The sequence below is a fragment of the Bactrocera dorsalis genome, chromosome 3 (assembly GCF_023373825.1).
Source record: "Bactrocera dorsalis isolate Fly_Bdor chromosome 3, ASM2337382v1, whole genome shotgun sequence".
Taxonomy (NCBI): domain Eukaryota; kingdom Metazoa; phylum Arthropoda; class Insecta; order Diptera; family Tephritidae; genus Bactrocera; species Bactrocera dorsalis.
In genome coordinates, this window is record NC_064305.1 from 86,787,576 (window position 1) to 86,801,401 (window position 13,826).

Sequence of the window (13,826 nt, forward strand, 5' to 3'; positions counted from 1 at the left end):
GTGCTCAAAATAACGATTTCACTGAAAGCTCTCATAACGGATGACTACTAAAATCATATTAATTCCAAGTGCATAACAGTTGATGCACTCACATATGTTGATTGCCACACAACGAATCCTGCTGAAACATTGTAAATCTCTCGAAAATAAATATTATGTTTTTATGTGCGATTTTAATTTAAATCCACTTTATTAAACGAATACGGTTACTTTTTCATTATTTTCATTGCAAAGCGCTAAAATTGATTTATCTGGAATCTTATTTGTAGTTACAAACTTTATCCACTCTAAATGCTAATCTAACATTGATGTGTGTGTGTGCGTGTGTGTGTGTGTGCATGCGGGGCAGCGCAATATAAATTTTATTGTACGCATAACTGTTTGCAGTTATGCAAATTTATTTTTCTGCATAATTAAGTTCGCCGAGTAAATGTAAATTTTCGCGGTTATCAGAGGATTTGTTAACTAGTTTACTCAGCGCGCTGCAGCTACACAAAAACACAAATACACACATATATACATTTGTATATATATTATATACCTTTGTATATATGCCCTTGGTTACCAACGACAATGCAGCAATGTTGTGAAAATTGCATTGCAACAAAGAAACTAATTTAATTACAATAACTAAATGCTTTGCAATCATTATTATTTTTTGATGAATTTTTTTGTGCCGAAATTAATTTGCATTGGAAAAATATTGAAAAAATTCACACAATACTGAATTGTAGATGCAGTTTAATTAAATACGGCATGTTGTTGTTGTTACATTGTAAGCCATTTAATTATGCGTTAACAGTGAATTGGCCAGCATTTAGCGTGAAATTTAGTTGTGGTTCATGTACGTTGGAAAAGAAAAAAAATAAAATAAAAGAATTTCAAGAATTATATGTAAATTTCGTGCATTGCCAACTAATTTTATTAGTATTCTCAAAAATAATTTTTAAAATTCGATTTTCCGTGCCGCCAGCGCTGTTTTATCACATTTATGCAGCTTCGTAAGTCCTCGGCACGCGTCGTGTGGCCTGATATGCAGGTTTCTTCCTACTGAAAATGTCAGAAAATGACAAAGCTGTCATAAACTATAAAAAAAAGTATCTTAAAAAGTGTTTGATTTTCAATCACACATTTCTGACAAGCCGAAATTGGCATTGTATAAATTGCAAGCGCCTGCTTTATGTCCTCTTTGCCTGACTACATGAGATATGTATTGCCTTTTATTTGCATGGCAGGAATGCCTATTGAAACAAAGTATTAACAAAGCGAATATTTATAATCTAATTTTAATTGAATTGCCGTTTTTGTGGAGAACTTTTGGTTTTTTCGGCGCAAATATTTTCGCATGCCAATACAAATACATAGACACATGATCAGAAGGGCATGCATTTTTGTGATTTTTGTTTTTGTAATTTGTAATTGTTGCTGTAAATTTGTGCTTGTTGTTGTAAATTTTTACTTATTTTTGTCAATTTGTACTTGTTTCTGTAAATTTCTGCTTGTTTTTGTAAATTTGTGCTTTTTTTGAAAATTCGTCATTTTTTTGTCAATGCCTTTGATTGCTCAGATTTTTAATGAGTTAGTGTTGTTTCAGTGTCTGTAGCGGCTTTTTCTGCATTTTATTTGATATTTGATTACGGTTCTTGCAACAAAGTTAATTTACCATTAAATTGTTAGAATTTTTCACTGATAAATTGCATTTTGATTGCCATCAAAGTTATGCTGCACTATGACATTAATTTTGTGCGAACAAATATTTTATCAAAATTTTTCTTTTAATTTTTTCGGCATGCCTTAGCTAAATTAACACATAATTTATGGCGTTAAATGATTATAATTTAATTTCTGTTGAAGAAAAAAAATAATAAAATATTTATTTGTTTTAGTTTGCAATTAAATATTGGGTGGTCGAAAAAGTCTTTTCGTATTTTTAAGCAAATTTAATATATTTTTTATGTATCATAAATATTTATATTTTTTTACTAACATACCATTTTTAATATCTATAATGTATAAAAAAATATATAAATATATATTTTTTTATAAACATTCTTTTTTTCCTCACATACTTTCGCCAACAATCTGATTTCATGCCTTCCGCACTCCCCTTCCTACTTTTATTGCACCTTTATCAATGTACTCGTATGGTACTTAAATGAAATACCTTTTGTTAATTCTGATTGACAGACAATGTGTTGTGTATAATATATAATTTATAGAGTCTCTACAGAGCAAATGAGTGCAATTGTGGTTTAGTCGGTTTGTGGTTTGAAGATGTCAATTTTGATTGCGTTGTGAGCGCGAGAAAAACTCCATTGAAGTACTTCGAAAAAGTATTGCAATCATTTATGTGTAATATATGGCATTAATTGAAAAAATAATTTGTATGTGAAAAAAAGTTAATTTTATTGACAATTTGATTTAATTTATTTGCGGTGTTTTTTATGTTGCCAAATTTTAATTTAATTTTACTTTATTTACATGTCAGTACTGATGGTTTTATAGCGCTTAATCAAATCTGTTGGTATTTCTAGTATGGTTAACAGTAATTTATGTTCTCTGTAAAGAAGTAGACCACAAACAGGGTGTGAAAATAGCTTCGAAGAACTTTCTGGGACTGAAAAGGGAGAATTATGGAGTGAAAGCACAGAGGAAGAAACGCCGAGTAGTTGAAAAATAACATCAATTATCTCTTCCAGTGAGAAATTTTATATATTTGATAAAAGTAGAATAGTAATTGTAAAAGAAGCTTTCACTTAAGCTTTTACGACAACTTTTCGTTTTCACGCATTGTCTTTTTGAATAAGAAATATTATATATTTGTTGAAAGTAGAATACAAAGCGTAGAAAAAGCTTTCACATAAAGTTTGGCGTGCAAGCACAGAGAAAGATTTAAGCTTTAATTGTATTCTACTTGTAAATTTACATCAGTTATATTTTTTAGTGAGAAATTTATTTATTCGATAAAGGTAGAGTAGGAGTTGTGGAAAAAGCTTTCACTTAAGCTTTCACGGCGACCCTTTGTTTGCGTACGTTGCCTTGTTCAGTGAAAAATATAATATATTTGATAAAAGTAGTATGCAAAGTATAGAGAAAGCTTTCACATAAAGTGAGGAGTAAAAGTTCGGAAAAATATTTAAGTTTTAATCGCATATTGCTTGAAAAAAACCCATCACTTAACTTTTTCTGTGAGAAATTTAATATATTTTATAAAAGTAGAATCGGAATTGTAGAAAAAGCTTTCACATAAGCTTTTACAACGAACTTTCGTTTGCGCGCATTGTCTTTTCCAGTGAGAAATATAATATATTTGATAAAAGTAGAATGCAAAGTGTACAAAAAGCTTTCACATAAAGCGAGGAGTGAAAGCACGAAGAAAGATTTAAGTCTTATACGTAAAGTACTTGAAAAATACATCAGTTAAATAATTGGAGACAACTAATTGGAGTTGGTTTAATACTGGAATCGTCATCAACAAAACCCTTTTATATTTCTACGGAAAATACAAATAGAAAGAATCTCTAAGTAAAGCTGCAGCTGTTATTCATTGCCAGAAACAGCAAAAGCTCTAAATAAAGCTCCAGCTGTTTCTTATTCACCAATTTCAACCAATAATTGACATTATTTAAAGATTAAATACTCTCTTACAGCTTTCACATCAGCGAGAGTAAATGCTCGTATTATGTTAAAGCTTCTCAGCACTGCGAAAACGCCTGAAAGCTCACGGATTTGGAAGTTTCGATGGTAGAAAGCTTGAAGTTAACCAATTTTCGAAACAAAATAATTCAAGAAAAAGGTTTCATCGATCTCTGGCTAGGAGTACGTAATTTTATATTGAGAATGTGAACAAGTAACATAAAGGACATGCTTTTCGATCTTCTCTAACTACAACTGTGATCATCTAAAACTGAAACATGTCTAAATATCAACTTTAAAGAAGTATTACGCAAGTCTAGCGATATTTCCAACGAGGAGTAAGCTTTTAATAATCAAAAGCAAACATCGGATAATCTATATATTATATACATACTACTCGTATAAATAAATGGTCAGCGTGACAGGCTGAGTAGATTTAGTCGATCATCTATCCAACTGTCTGTAGATATCCTTCCAGCTTGTTCCATAGTTTTTGAAATATCGATCTGAAACTTCGCACACGTTCTTACCTCCTCAAAAAGCTGCTAATTTGTCGGGATGGTCGAGATATCAAACCAGTGTACCTTATAGCTGCCTTACAAACTGAACGAACAAAATCTTGTTCTTGCACTGGAGATATAACGATATTTATTGATATCTATTGACAAAATACGAAAGGACTTTTTCGACTACCCAATATCTTTTTGAAATTGGCATGTATTATTGTACAAAGCATGATCATACGAACACCGAAGAAATTGTTCCGTTAGGACTACTATAACATATATGTAGGTGCCATACAAACTTAGCGATCAAAATCAAGTTCATGTATGGAAACGTCTTATATGTGAAATATTATAGTCCATTGGGTGCATTCTAAGTCAACATTTTGTTGTTATTACTTTAATTGTAATGACTTAGAACAGGAAGCCAACAAACTAGCGCATATACACAGTACTTGCCTGCATACATACAGACATATTTAGCTAGGCACGTAGCAGACCAAATTATAGCATTAAATTATTTTCTTCGTATTATTGTTAGGAGGACTTTCAGATTCAGATTTAATCCAAAGTAGCTACCCAATTTCATGCCAAATTACTACCCACACACACACGGAAAACCAGCGCACACGCACGCACATACACATGTGTATATATATTTATATAATTGGGTCAATTACAACACTTAGTTGGCAGCCCAACGACACTAAGTACCATACAATTATCAACGTACATATCATTAAAGTAATTAATCGTGTTTTTTGTTATTATTGTGTACGCTCTAATTCACAATTCGCACTGCGGAGGCAGCGTCAGCGGCAAAGGCAGCTGCTGTTGCCGATTGCTGGTGTTGTTGTTGTTGTTGTGACTGCTGCTTTTGACTGCATCTTTTAGTCAGCCCACTTCCACGCTCTGCCCTAGCATCTTGTGCAACGGCTGGCGGTGTGAAGTAGATTTATGCAAGGGCCACCCATTATGGCGGGCGCACGTACAGACGCGCGCATTAATTTCTGTTTCTGCTGCTGCTGCTTCTGTTTCTGTTGCTGCGTGTGTTTGTGTGTGTGTGTGTGAGTAAATGAACTGGTATACTCAAAGGAGTACACACGTTTTCAGCTGCAACATTGTCTGTGTCAAATAGTAAAAAGCAGACATTTCAAAACTTTTTGGCAGCAGCGACATGCAAATGTTTGATGGCTGACGGCAGGAAGAGATAAAAATTAAGTAGCAGTAAAAACAGAAACAGAAAATACAAAAAGAAAACACACAGGCAAAATTATATAAATAAATTGCAGAGAAAAGTCTACAACGTTTGCTTAGAACGAGTCGAGTCGCTTCTGCTATGACAACTAAGTAGCTGTGAAAGTATTACAAGGCACAGAAAAAAAAATAAAAAAATAAAAAATGTAGAAAAAAATAGAAAAATGAGGAAAATAAAAATAAAAAATGAAGAAAATAAAAAAATCAAGAAAAAAAAAAACAAAGACAACTACAAATAGTTCGCGCTTTGTGTGTTACAAAAGTATAGCGACATTTGTGGAATTTCTATTGGCTTCGCCTGTCAGGCGCTATTTCCTCATAAGCCCGCGCACAGACACACATACACACACAAAAAACATGGACAAAAGTGTGTATGCAAAGTCGCACGCCATACGCTTGGCAGTGAATACGCAACGACGCAAGCATATACTTATAAGTAAGCAAGTAAGTAAGTACGTAAGCATAGCAGCTTATGACTGTCTGTCTGTCTAACTGCCAGCGCTGCGCCGAGAATGGCAAGGCAAGCGCAAAGTTTCTCGGTGAGAAAAGATGAAATAAAATAAAATAAAGTAGCATAAAATAATAGCAGCAACACAATACAACAAACATATACACCTTGTGTGCGTGTGTATATGTATGCATGAGAGCGCGCTCAAAGGGACAAAAATAATAATGAAATGAAATTGTCGACAATGAAGCGCTATAAATGCGTTTCCTCGTCGCGCACGTTTAATATGCCACAAAAGCGTATTAAGGCAGCACTATTGAGCGGTGGCGGTGACGGTGGCGGCGGCCTCAAGCGCGTGGCGACGCAGATTGCGGCGGCAAGGCGCGGAGACAATGAGTGCGGCAAGCGGCAGGCGGCGAGCGACAATCACCAACTATTATGCGCGCACATATTAAACAATACAATAATACCGGGAAGGCTCCACGTTAAGCTCCACTCAATGCTACTGTGTGTACGTTGCAGCAACCAGCGCGCCACATTACTGCGCCACATTGTGGCACATTTGTATGCATGTGCGTTGTTGCATGCGTTAGCGTGACAAGATTTTCGGGCAATGATAAGTGAGGCAGCGCGGCAAGCGCAACGCAACGTTGGCGCTGGGGAGGCTACCGAAAAATAGCATGTACGCAGTGAAGAATGCGCGCTGAAAAAATCGTAAAAGTTTGCCGCATCTTCTGCGCCGCCGTTGCTGCTGCGACTGCTGGATGCCCGAAGCTTTGCCGCAGCGCGCTTTTATGAGTGAATTTTTTCAACGCGCAAGTTTTTTTTTCCCCCGGTTTTCATTGCCCCCAAATGTTACACACACAGCATACGCACACACATACATGCAAGCGCTTTGTGTGCGCGCTTGTTTAAGTCATGCGGCTGTCTGCACGTCGTCCACACACACACTCAAGCGCGCGCACACATGCCGCGCCGCGCCGCGTTTACCCAGTCAAGCTGCCAGCCAAACCGGCAAGTAGTCAAGAGCAGCCCCATTCAGACATTCATCCGCTTGTCCGTCTGGCCTCTGGCTGTCCGTCCGTCCATCTGCACGTCTGTCCATCCATCCCGCATCGTGATGGAGCATGCCAATTACAATTTTAAATGCGCCTGTCAAACTGAAACTTTTTCGAGAGATGCTTGATTTCATTTCCCGCTCCAAACAATATTTCTGATTTTTTCCGTTTTCGTTTTCGTTTTTGTTCTGGTTCTTGTGCTCCGCTCCACTTTTTTTTCATTATGTATTTCATATGCATATGCTTGGCGTACGTTGGCTGGTGTCCGTTTGATTTTTTCCCTCATTTTTTTGGCTTTTTTGGAGCGCATTTTTTCATTTCGGAATAGTTCTGCTTTTGTTTCATTTGTTACACGTATTCCGTCTGCTGCTGGGGTGGTTTTCGACATTTTGGATGACTGACTTTGATTTAGGAGCCACTTTAACTTCGCATCGCTGCGGTTCGAGTGGACTTTTGGCGCAGCCAGCAAACGGCAGTGGCACGAAACACAGCACAACCGAAACCCAAAACAAATAAAGAAACCAAAAGCAACAACAACAAGAAACTGGAGCAAGTAGTTGTAATGAATGGGAATGTATTGAAAAAGTTGTCGTCGCAATGAAGAAGCCAAAAACAAATCATCATCAACTTCGCCGCCCCGCCCTCGTCATATTGCTTGCCAACATTGCTTTGTATGAATGTGTGTCGGTATACGTGCGTTTGTGTGTGCTGCATGCAATAAAAACGCATGTTACAAGGACATCGTCCTTTGTTTTAAGCTCCGAAAATAGCTGCGCCGCCGCAAGCAACACTGTTCACACTTTGCAAACGCCCGACTTGGCTGCGTTTGTGACAGGAATAAAAATGATGGAAATTTGTTGACGCTTTGCCGTGCGCCCCACAAATATCGATACACTTAAAGCGATAAATTTTCATTTGCTCGCAAAACACATAAATTGGAGACATGCATATGCATGTGTGTGTGTGTGAGTGCGAGTGTGTGCGTGTGTTTTGTTTGATTACTTAAATTATGTTGGTTAATGTTGGTATTGATTTGTGGATTTCGTGCGTGATAACTTGATTTTGTCGCAATGTATGTATATAGGTATGTGTGCCTGTGTGTGTCTTGTTTAAGGACACATTCCGTTGCAGCAGCACGATTTCTAAGCAAAAGGCGTAGTTGCGGCGGAGACATGTTCTGTTTGGCTACTCATACCACGCATATGTTGTTGAGAGTAGTGAAGTACACGTGACTTTAGAAACTTTTTATAGCTTCTTGAGATACTGGCGGAGATTGGAGGTTATGCTACAGGTCATGCTGTGTCGGGACATAGTACTACATTAAATCAGCAGTGTTTTAAGGATTAACAAGGGTGCATGAGAGGAGTATTGATTATAGAAACGTAAATTGTTTGCTTCTTTCGTTGTATACTGGGCAATTAGAAAGCCTTAGCGACGTTAACTTGATGTTAAATGTTTTATTAAAGATTATTAAGTTAATTAAGGAACAGAAACTGACGTTAATTACGGCTGCTCCGAAGCTGTAATATACTTAAAGGTTGTGTTTCTTATAGTACAAAAGTGCATAAAAATACCTTTATATTGTTTTTTTAACTGTAAGTGTGTATGACAGCAATATGCTATAGTTCTTCGATCTAAACAATTTCTTCACAGTTTGTAGTATTGCCTTGGAAAATACTACCTACCGAATTTCGTGAAGATATCTTGTCTAATAAAAAAGTTTTCCATACAAAAACCTGATCGCTTTCGTTCGGTTAGTATGACAGCTATATGCTATGGTGATCCGATCTCTGTGATATATTCGCATATTGTAGCATTGCTTTGGTCAACAACACATGCTAAATTTCATCAGGATATCTTGTCAAATCAAAAAGTTTTCCATACAAGGATTTGATTTTGATCGTACAGTTTGTATGGCAGCTATACCCTATAGTGATACGATCTGAACGTTTTCTTTATATATAGTATCGCTACTTTAGACAATAACCCATACCGAATTTCGTGAAGATATATTTTCAAATAAAAAATTTCCTATACAAAAATTTGATTGTGATCGTTCGGTTTTCACTATGGCTATACGCTGTAGTAATACGATCTGAACAAAATGTTTGCAGATTGAAGCGTTGCTTTGAACAATAATACATGCTAAATTTCATGAGGATGTCTCGGCAAATGCAAAAGTTCTCCATACAAGGATTTGATTTTAAGCAGTCAGTTTGGCTGACAGCTATATGCTATAGTAGTCCGATATCGGCGGTTCCAAAAAATTAGCAGGTTCATGGAAGGAAAAGAACGGGTACAAAATTTTAGATCAATATCTCAACAACTGAGTGACTAATTCGCGCCTATATAGATGGTCGGGTAGAGGGACCGAGAGACGGACTTTGCTATATCGGCTTACCTCGTCATCCTGATCATTTATATACATACATATATTATAGGTGTTACAAATTTTGTTACAAACTTGATATATTCTGTTCAGCGCATTCAAAAATGTCTATAATCAACATGTTCAACCAGAGGCAACACGTGTTTTAAGAAACATATTTGGATCCCACCCAGAGCTTGTATATTCGCAAGTCAGGTAATTGATTAAAAATATTGTTTCTCATTAGTTAGCTTTGATCCTTTGACCAACTATACATTACGTGCTGAGAACATGCATTATGTGTTGTTCTAGCAATTAATATTACTCCTTAGCGTGAAAAACGAAGAATATTCTACATACAGTTGAGATTTTTATGCTAACATAATATTGAATATATGCCTTGATGATCCTCATTACTTAAAAAGTTCTAGAATATCAGCCAAATATAAAACAGTTATCTTTATTTAATGAGCATATATAATTTACGGCACTAAAAATCAACAAAATTGCAAAATTAACTCTTAATGTTTAAATGTAGGGAATTGCTGTTGAAAACATATTTTCTAGCATTGAGTGTATATATAGAGAAGTTGGAATCCATATAATTCGATCAAGAACTAAATGAAGTTTGCAAAACAACAAAAACTAGTCTAAAGGTAAGGTTACTTTGGGATCCATGTGTGGCTTGCGCATGCGCTCTCCATACTCTCAAAACTTTATCACAAAACTCGAAACTTCATTGCAAATAGGTCAATTTAAAAACGATCTTAGCAAAAACCACGCTTCCCTTTTTAATATTTTCGCACAAAAAGAAAGTATGTATGCTTTAAAAGTACATTTTTCTGTGGCTAATGGCTTGTATACTCTTTCTGCTACAAAAAATTGTGACATGAAAATGCAACATGTCAAGTTTTTTAAGTTTTCCTTAATAAAAATACCGTTATGGCATTAACATGTTATGTTTTCAGTAAATGACATTTAATGTCATAATATAAACGTGACCTACTCTCTTTCGTGTATACATGTCACTCTCCCGCATAAGTATGAGCTTTAAAAATGTGATGTTTAAAGCTGCATATTTACTTATGGGCTTTAAGCTGAAAAATGCGCATAAACTCGCTGTGTGTCACCACACTTTCAATCAAGGCAGCATCGGAATTACTCAAGAACCAACACAGGCAAGCCGTAAAAGCGCTGTATATCGAAAGTATATTATATATAGCTAATTAAATGCGTAAATGACTTTTATATATATTTATAGATGTATATATATATTCACATATATTTGTATATCAGCATTCTCCTATACTAAATATATATATATTTATATAGTCCTGCTTTTCACCCACCTGTGGTGCAGATGCCTGCCGAGATGCGCATATGGCGCCGTCGCCGTAGTTATCAGCTGATACGGCTGTTGTTGCAAGTATGCTGCCGCCGTTGCGGCATCCACAATCGGTGCATTCAAGAAGGGCGTACCAGCTGCCGCACTTGCAATCTGTCCCATTGCATTGGCAGCCGCCGTCATATTGCCATGATCCAGAAATATGGCCGCATATTGTGGTGGATAGGTGGCAGCAGCCGCTGCCGCTGCTGCTGTGGCAGCACCCTGTGCCGCATTCGCTGCCACATTCGCATTCCATTTCGCCTTGCTGCTCGATTTGTGCGACTTGCGCGTACGTGAGCGTTTGCTGGCACGCGATGATGAGTCACGCGAACAGGTGCTCGTGTTCAGCAGCTCGGCTAGTTCGGTTACACTGGCGTTATTGTTATTGTTGGTGGTGGGGTTTGTAGCGTTGGCGGCATTTGCTGCGCTCATCGCTGGCACTGGCGGCAATTGCAGTTGAGCGCGTGCGGCCGCCAGTTGGCATTGCTGAGCCATTGATGTGCCCATACAACCACCAACGGCAGCAGTAGCGCCAACACCACCAGCACCAGCGCCCACATACGCAGCGCCCACGCCGCCGCCGCCAATACTGAGACTACCGATTGAGGGCGGAAATTGGAGTTCGCTATAAATACTGGACTCGAGTATGTTGCTATCGGAGGTGCTGCGATTTAAGAGGAATTGCTCGAATTCGTCGTTCACCACGGCATCGGACGCCTCAACGGCATCCAGATCTACAACGCCATTCATCGTTGGGAAGGTGTTGGTGTTGTCGGTGGAGGAGAGTAGTGCGGTGCTTTCAATGGCGGAATCATCACAATTGCCGCTTGAATCGCCCATGTGAGCCTCTGTTTGCTGATATTGCTTTTGTGGTTGTTGTTGCTGTTGTTGGTGGTGGTGTAGATTCTGATGGCTGTTGTAGCTGCCGTTGATTACAATCTCCGGTATGCTGGCAAACTGCCCTTCCGGCTGTTGGTAATAGCTGCTATTCCTATGACTACTAATGCTATTGTTGCTGTTGTTGCTGCTGCTGCTGCTACAGTTGCTGCTGTAGCTCGTGTTGTAGTCGTAGACGGTACCCATGAGTGTGCCGTTCTCAAAGACAACCGAGCCACTCGAAATGTTGTTGCTGGAAGCGGTGTTATTGTGATTTTTGTTGCTGGTGTTTTTGTTGTTGTTGCTAGCACTGAAACTGATGGTGGCTTTGGCAGTGGAAGTGATTTGATTTATGGGGGTGGCACTCCTGCTGGCTTCCATGTTCATAATGATTGCGTTTAGGTAATTTCTTTTGTTTATGTTGTTGTTGTTGTTGTGTTTTTTTATTGCAGCGGAGATTAGTTGCAATTTCTGGGCTTTTTGTGTGCTTAATGACTGCTTTAAGTGCGGAAATGTACGTTTTTACCGTTTGTGTAAGGAAATTATTTTTGGTTTTTCTTGTTGTTGTTGCCTACGGGGGTGTATGTGGTCAACAGTCTTGCATGTTGGTCAGCTTCTGTACATTTTTCTACTTTAAATCAAATTTGGCAAAATTTTTATTCTAATTCTTTTTTGTTATTTTTACTAGCACTTTAATAACTTTCTTTTTGTTTTTGTTGTCAATTATAATTTTTTCACTTTCACTACATTTATTCTATGCGATTTGTATGCATATCCTGCCGCGCACAGGATTCCGGCGTTCCATTCATCAATTGCATATATTTCATTGGCGCTTCACTTTCTTCCCTTAATCACGTCGAGCGTTGTGTGTTTACGTTACGTGTATTTCACCCGCTTTAACACACGCGCACACTCACACACACGAACGTTCGTAAAATTTCGTACACACGTACGCACGCAAACACTTGCTGGCGATTTGACCGGTCTGTACCGCTTGGAGTGCCGCCAAAAACTGATTTGAAAAATTCAAATTTTTGTTTACGTCGTCGCACGCTTAGCCATAACCATAATGTAGCTCTTCACCACACTTTCGTGCTCTCATGAGAGTATGTGTATGTGAAGTAACAAATGTGTATCTGCTTGTTTGTTTGTTGGATTGCTTTTGCTTGCTTGCTTGCTGCCCGGCTGGCTTGCCCGTCTTTTGTGTGTGTTTGTGAGAGCGCTTTAGGTATGAAAACAAACAACCACCAAAATCGTTCGTCCCTGCAGCACACTGCCGTTGCCGGCTCGTCAACAAATGCATTCTTCGTCCTCTGCCCGGCCGCGGCAATCAATATTGCCTTCGCCTACATTCCAATAAAGCAACGTTGAAAAAAAGTCTATATGAATGATAGCACAGTGTTGGCGTAGAGTTGCCAACATTTTGTGGGTGTTTGTTGTGTCCTAGCAGATTTCGCAGTGCGTAGCAATTTTTACAATCTCGGTTTGTGCCAAAGATTTCAAATGAATTCGAAATATAGTGTTTTAATAATAATAATGACATAATTTTAGGCGCATAACCATATTGTAGGTTAGTTTGTCTGAAACGCGCTTGCTTTGCTGAATTTTTTGTGATTACACAGTTAAAATCTCTTTTTATGGTCGGGTGGAACTTCCTTGGTCGGGTTCGAGGTCGATCTAAAACATCTGCCGTGCTCTGAGTCCGGCATTCGGCCACAGTGCGACTTCACACTGTATTGAATATTTCATTCTACCTGCCTTTAGGTTTAAACCAGAGCTACCACGAATTTTTCCTAAGGGCCAAACCCGATGAGCAGACTGTAGCGAACTCCAACGGCTAACTGCTCCCCGTGGTAGTATGTTACAGTCTCCGGACAGACCTTTTACTACCATTTGAGCACCCAAAAACTCAATGACTCATGTGACATTTGTCACTTGAACTTCAAATGTATTTTCATTAGAAAGAAACTCATTCAAAGTCTATAATATCAGTTTAAGCTGAGTGTTATAGCATCATTTCTGACAAGACTATGCGGAAATTTTCAGGCAAGGCAAAAAATACAGACATTGTGCATATTGGATTTCAGTCGCCTCTTACGACAGGCATATACATACTTACGTACTCGTACCTTACAGCGGGCAAATTCTACTCCATGGCCTCAGGCCTTTATACATAAAGAAGTGAAGTTAATGGATCTGTTATCCAACGATGGCAAGACATCAAACAAACAGTCGTTGCACTCGCGACTTGGCTCCCAAGTTACTGTTGACAGTCATAACCTCGAAGTCGTAG

General features: G+C 38.1%; 1 protein-coding gene across 1 annotated transcript in view; it reads right to left on the reverse strand.

Annotated features, from left to right (window-relative positions):
- The window catches only part of LOC105229672 (uncharacterized), a 51,446-nt gene extending 38,818 nt beyond the window's left edge, over positions 1-12,628 (reverse strand). Inside the window, exon 1 of the mRNA XM_011210098.4 lies at positions 10,620-12,628. Coding sequence (XP_011208400.2) covers positions 10,620-11,920 — 1,301 coding nt within the window. The 5' untranslated portion in view covers positions 11,921-12,628. The remainder of the gene's footprint in view (positions 1-10,619) is intronic.
- Between the last annotated feature and the right edge of the window lie 1,198 nt (positions 12,629-13,826).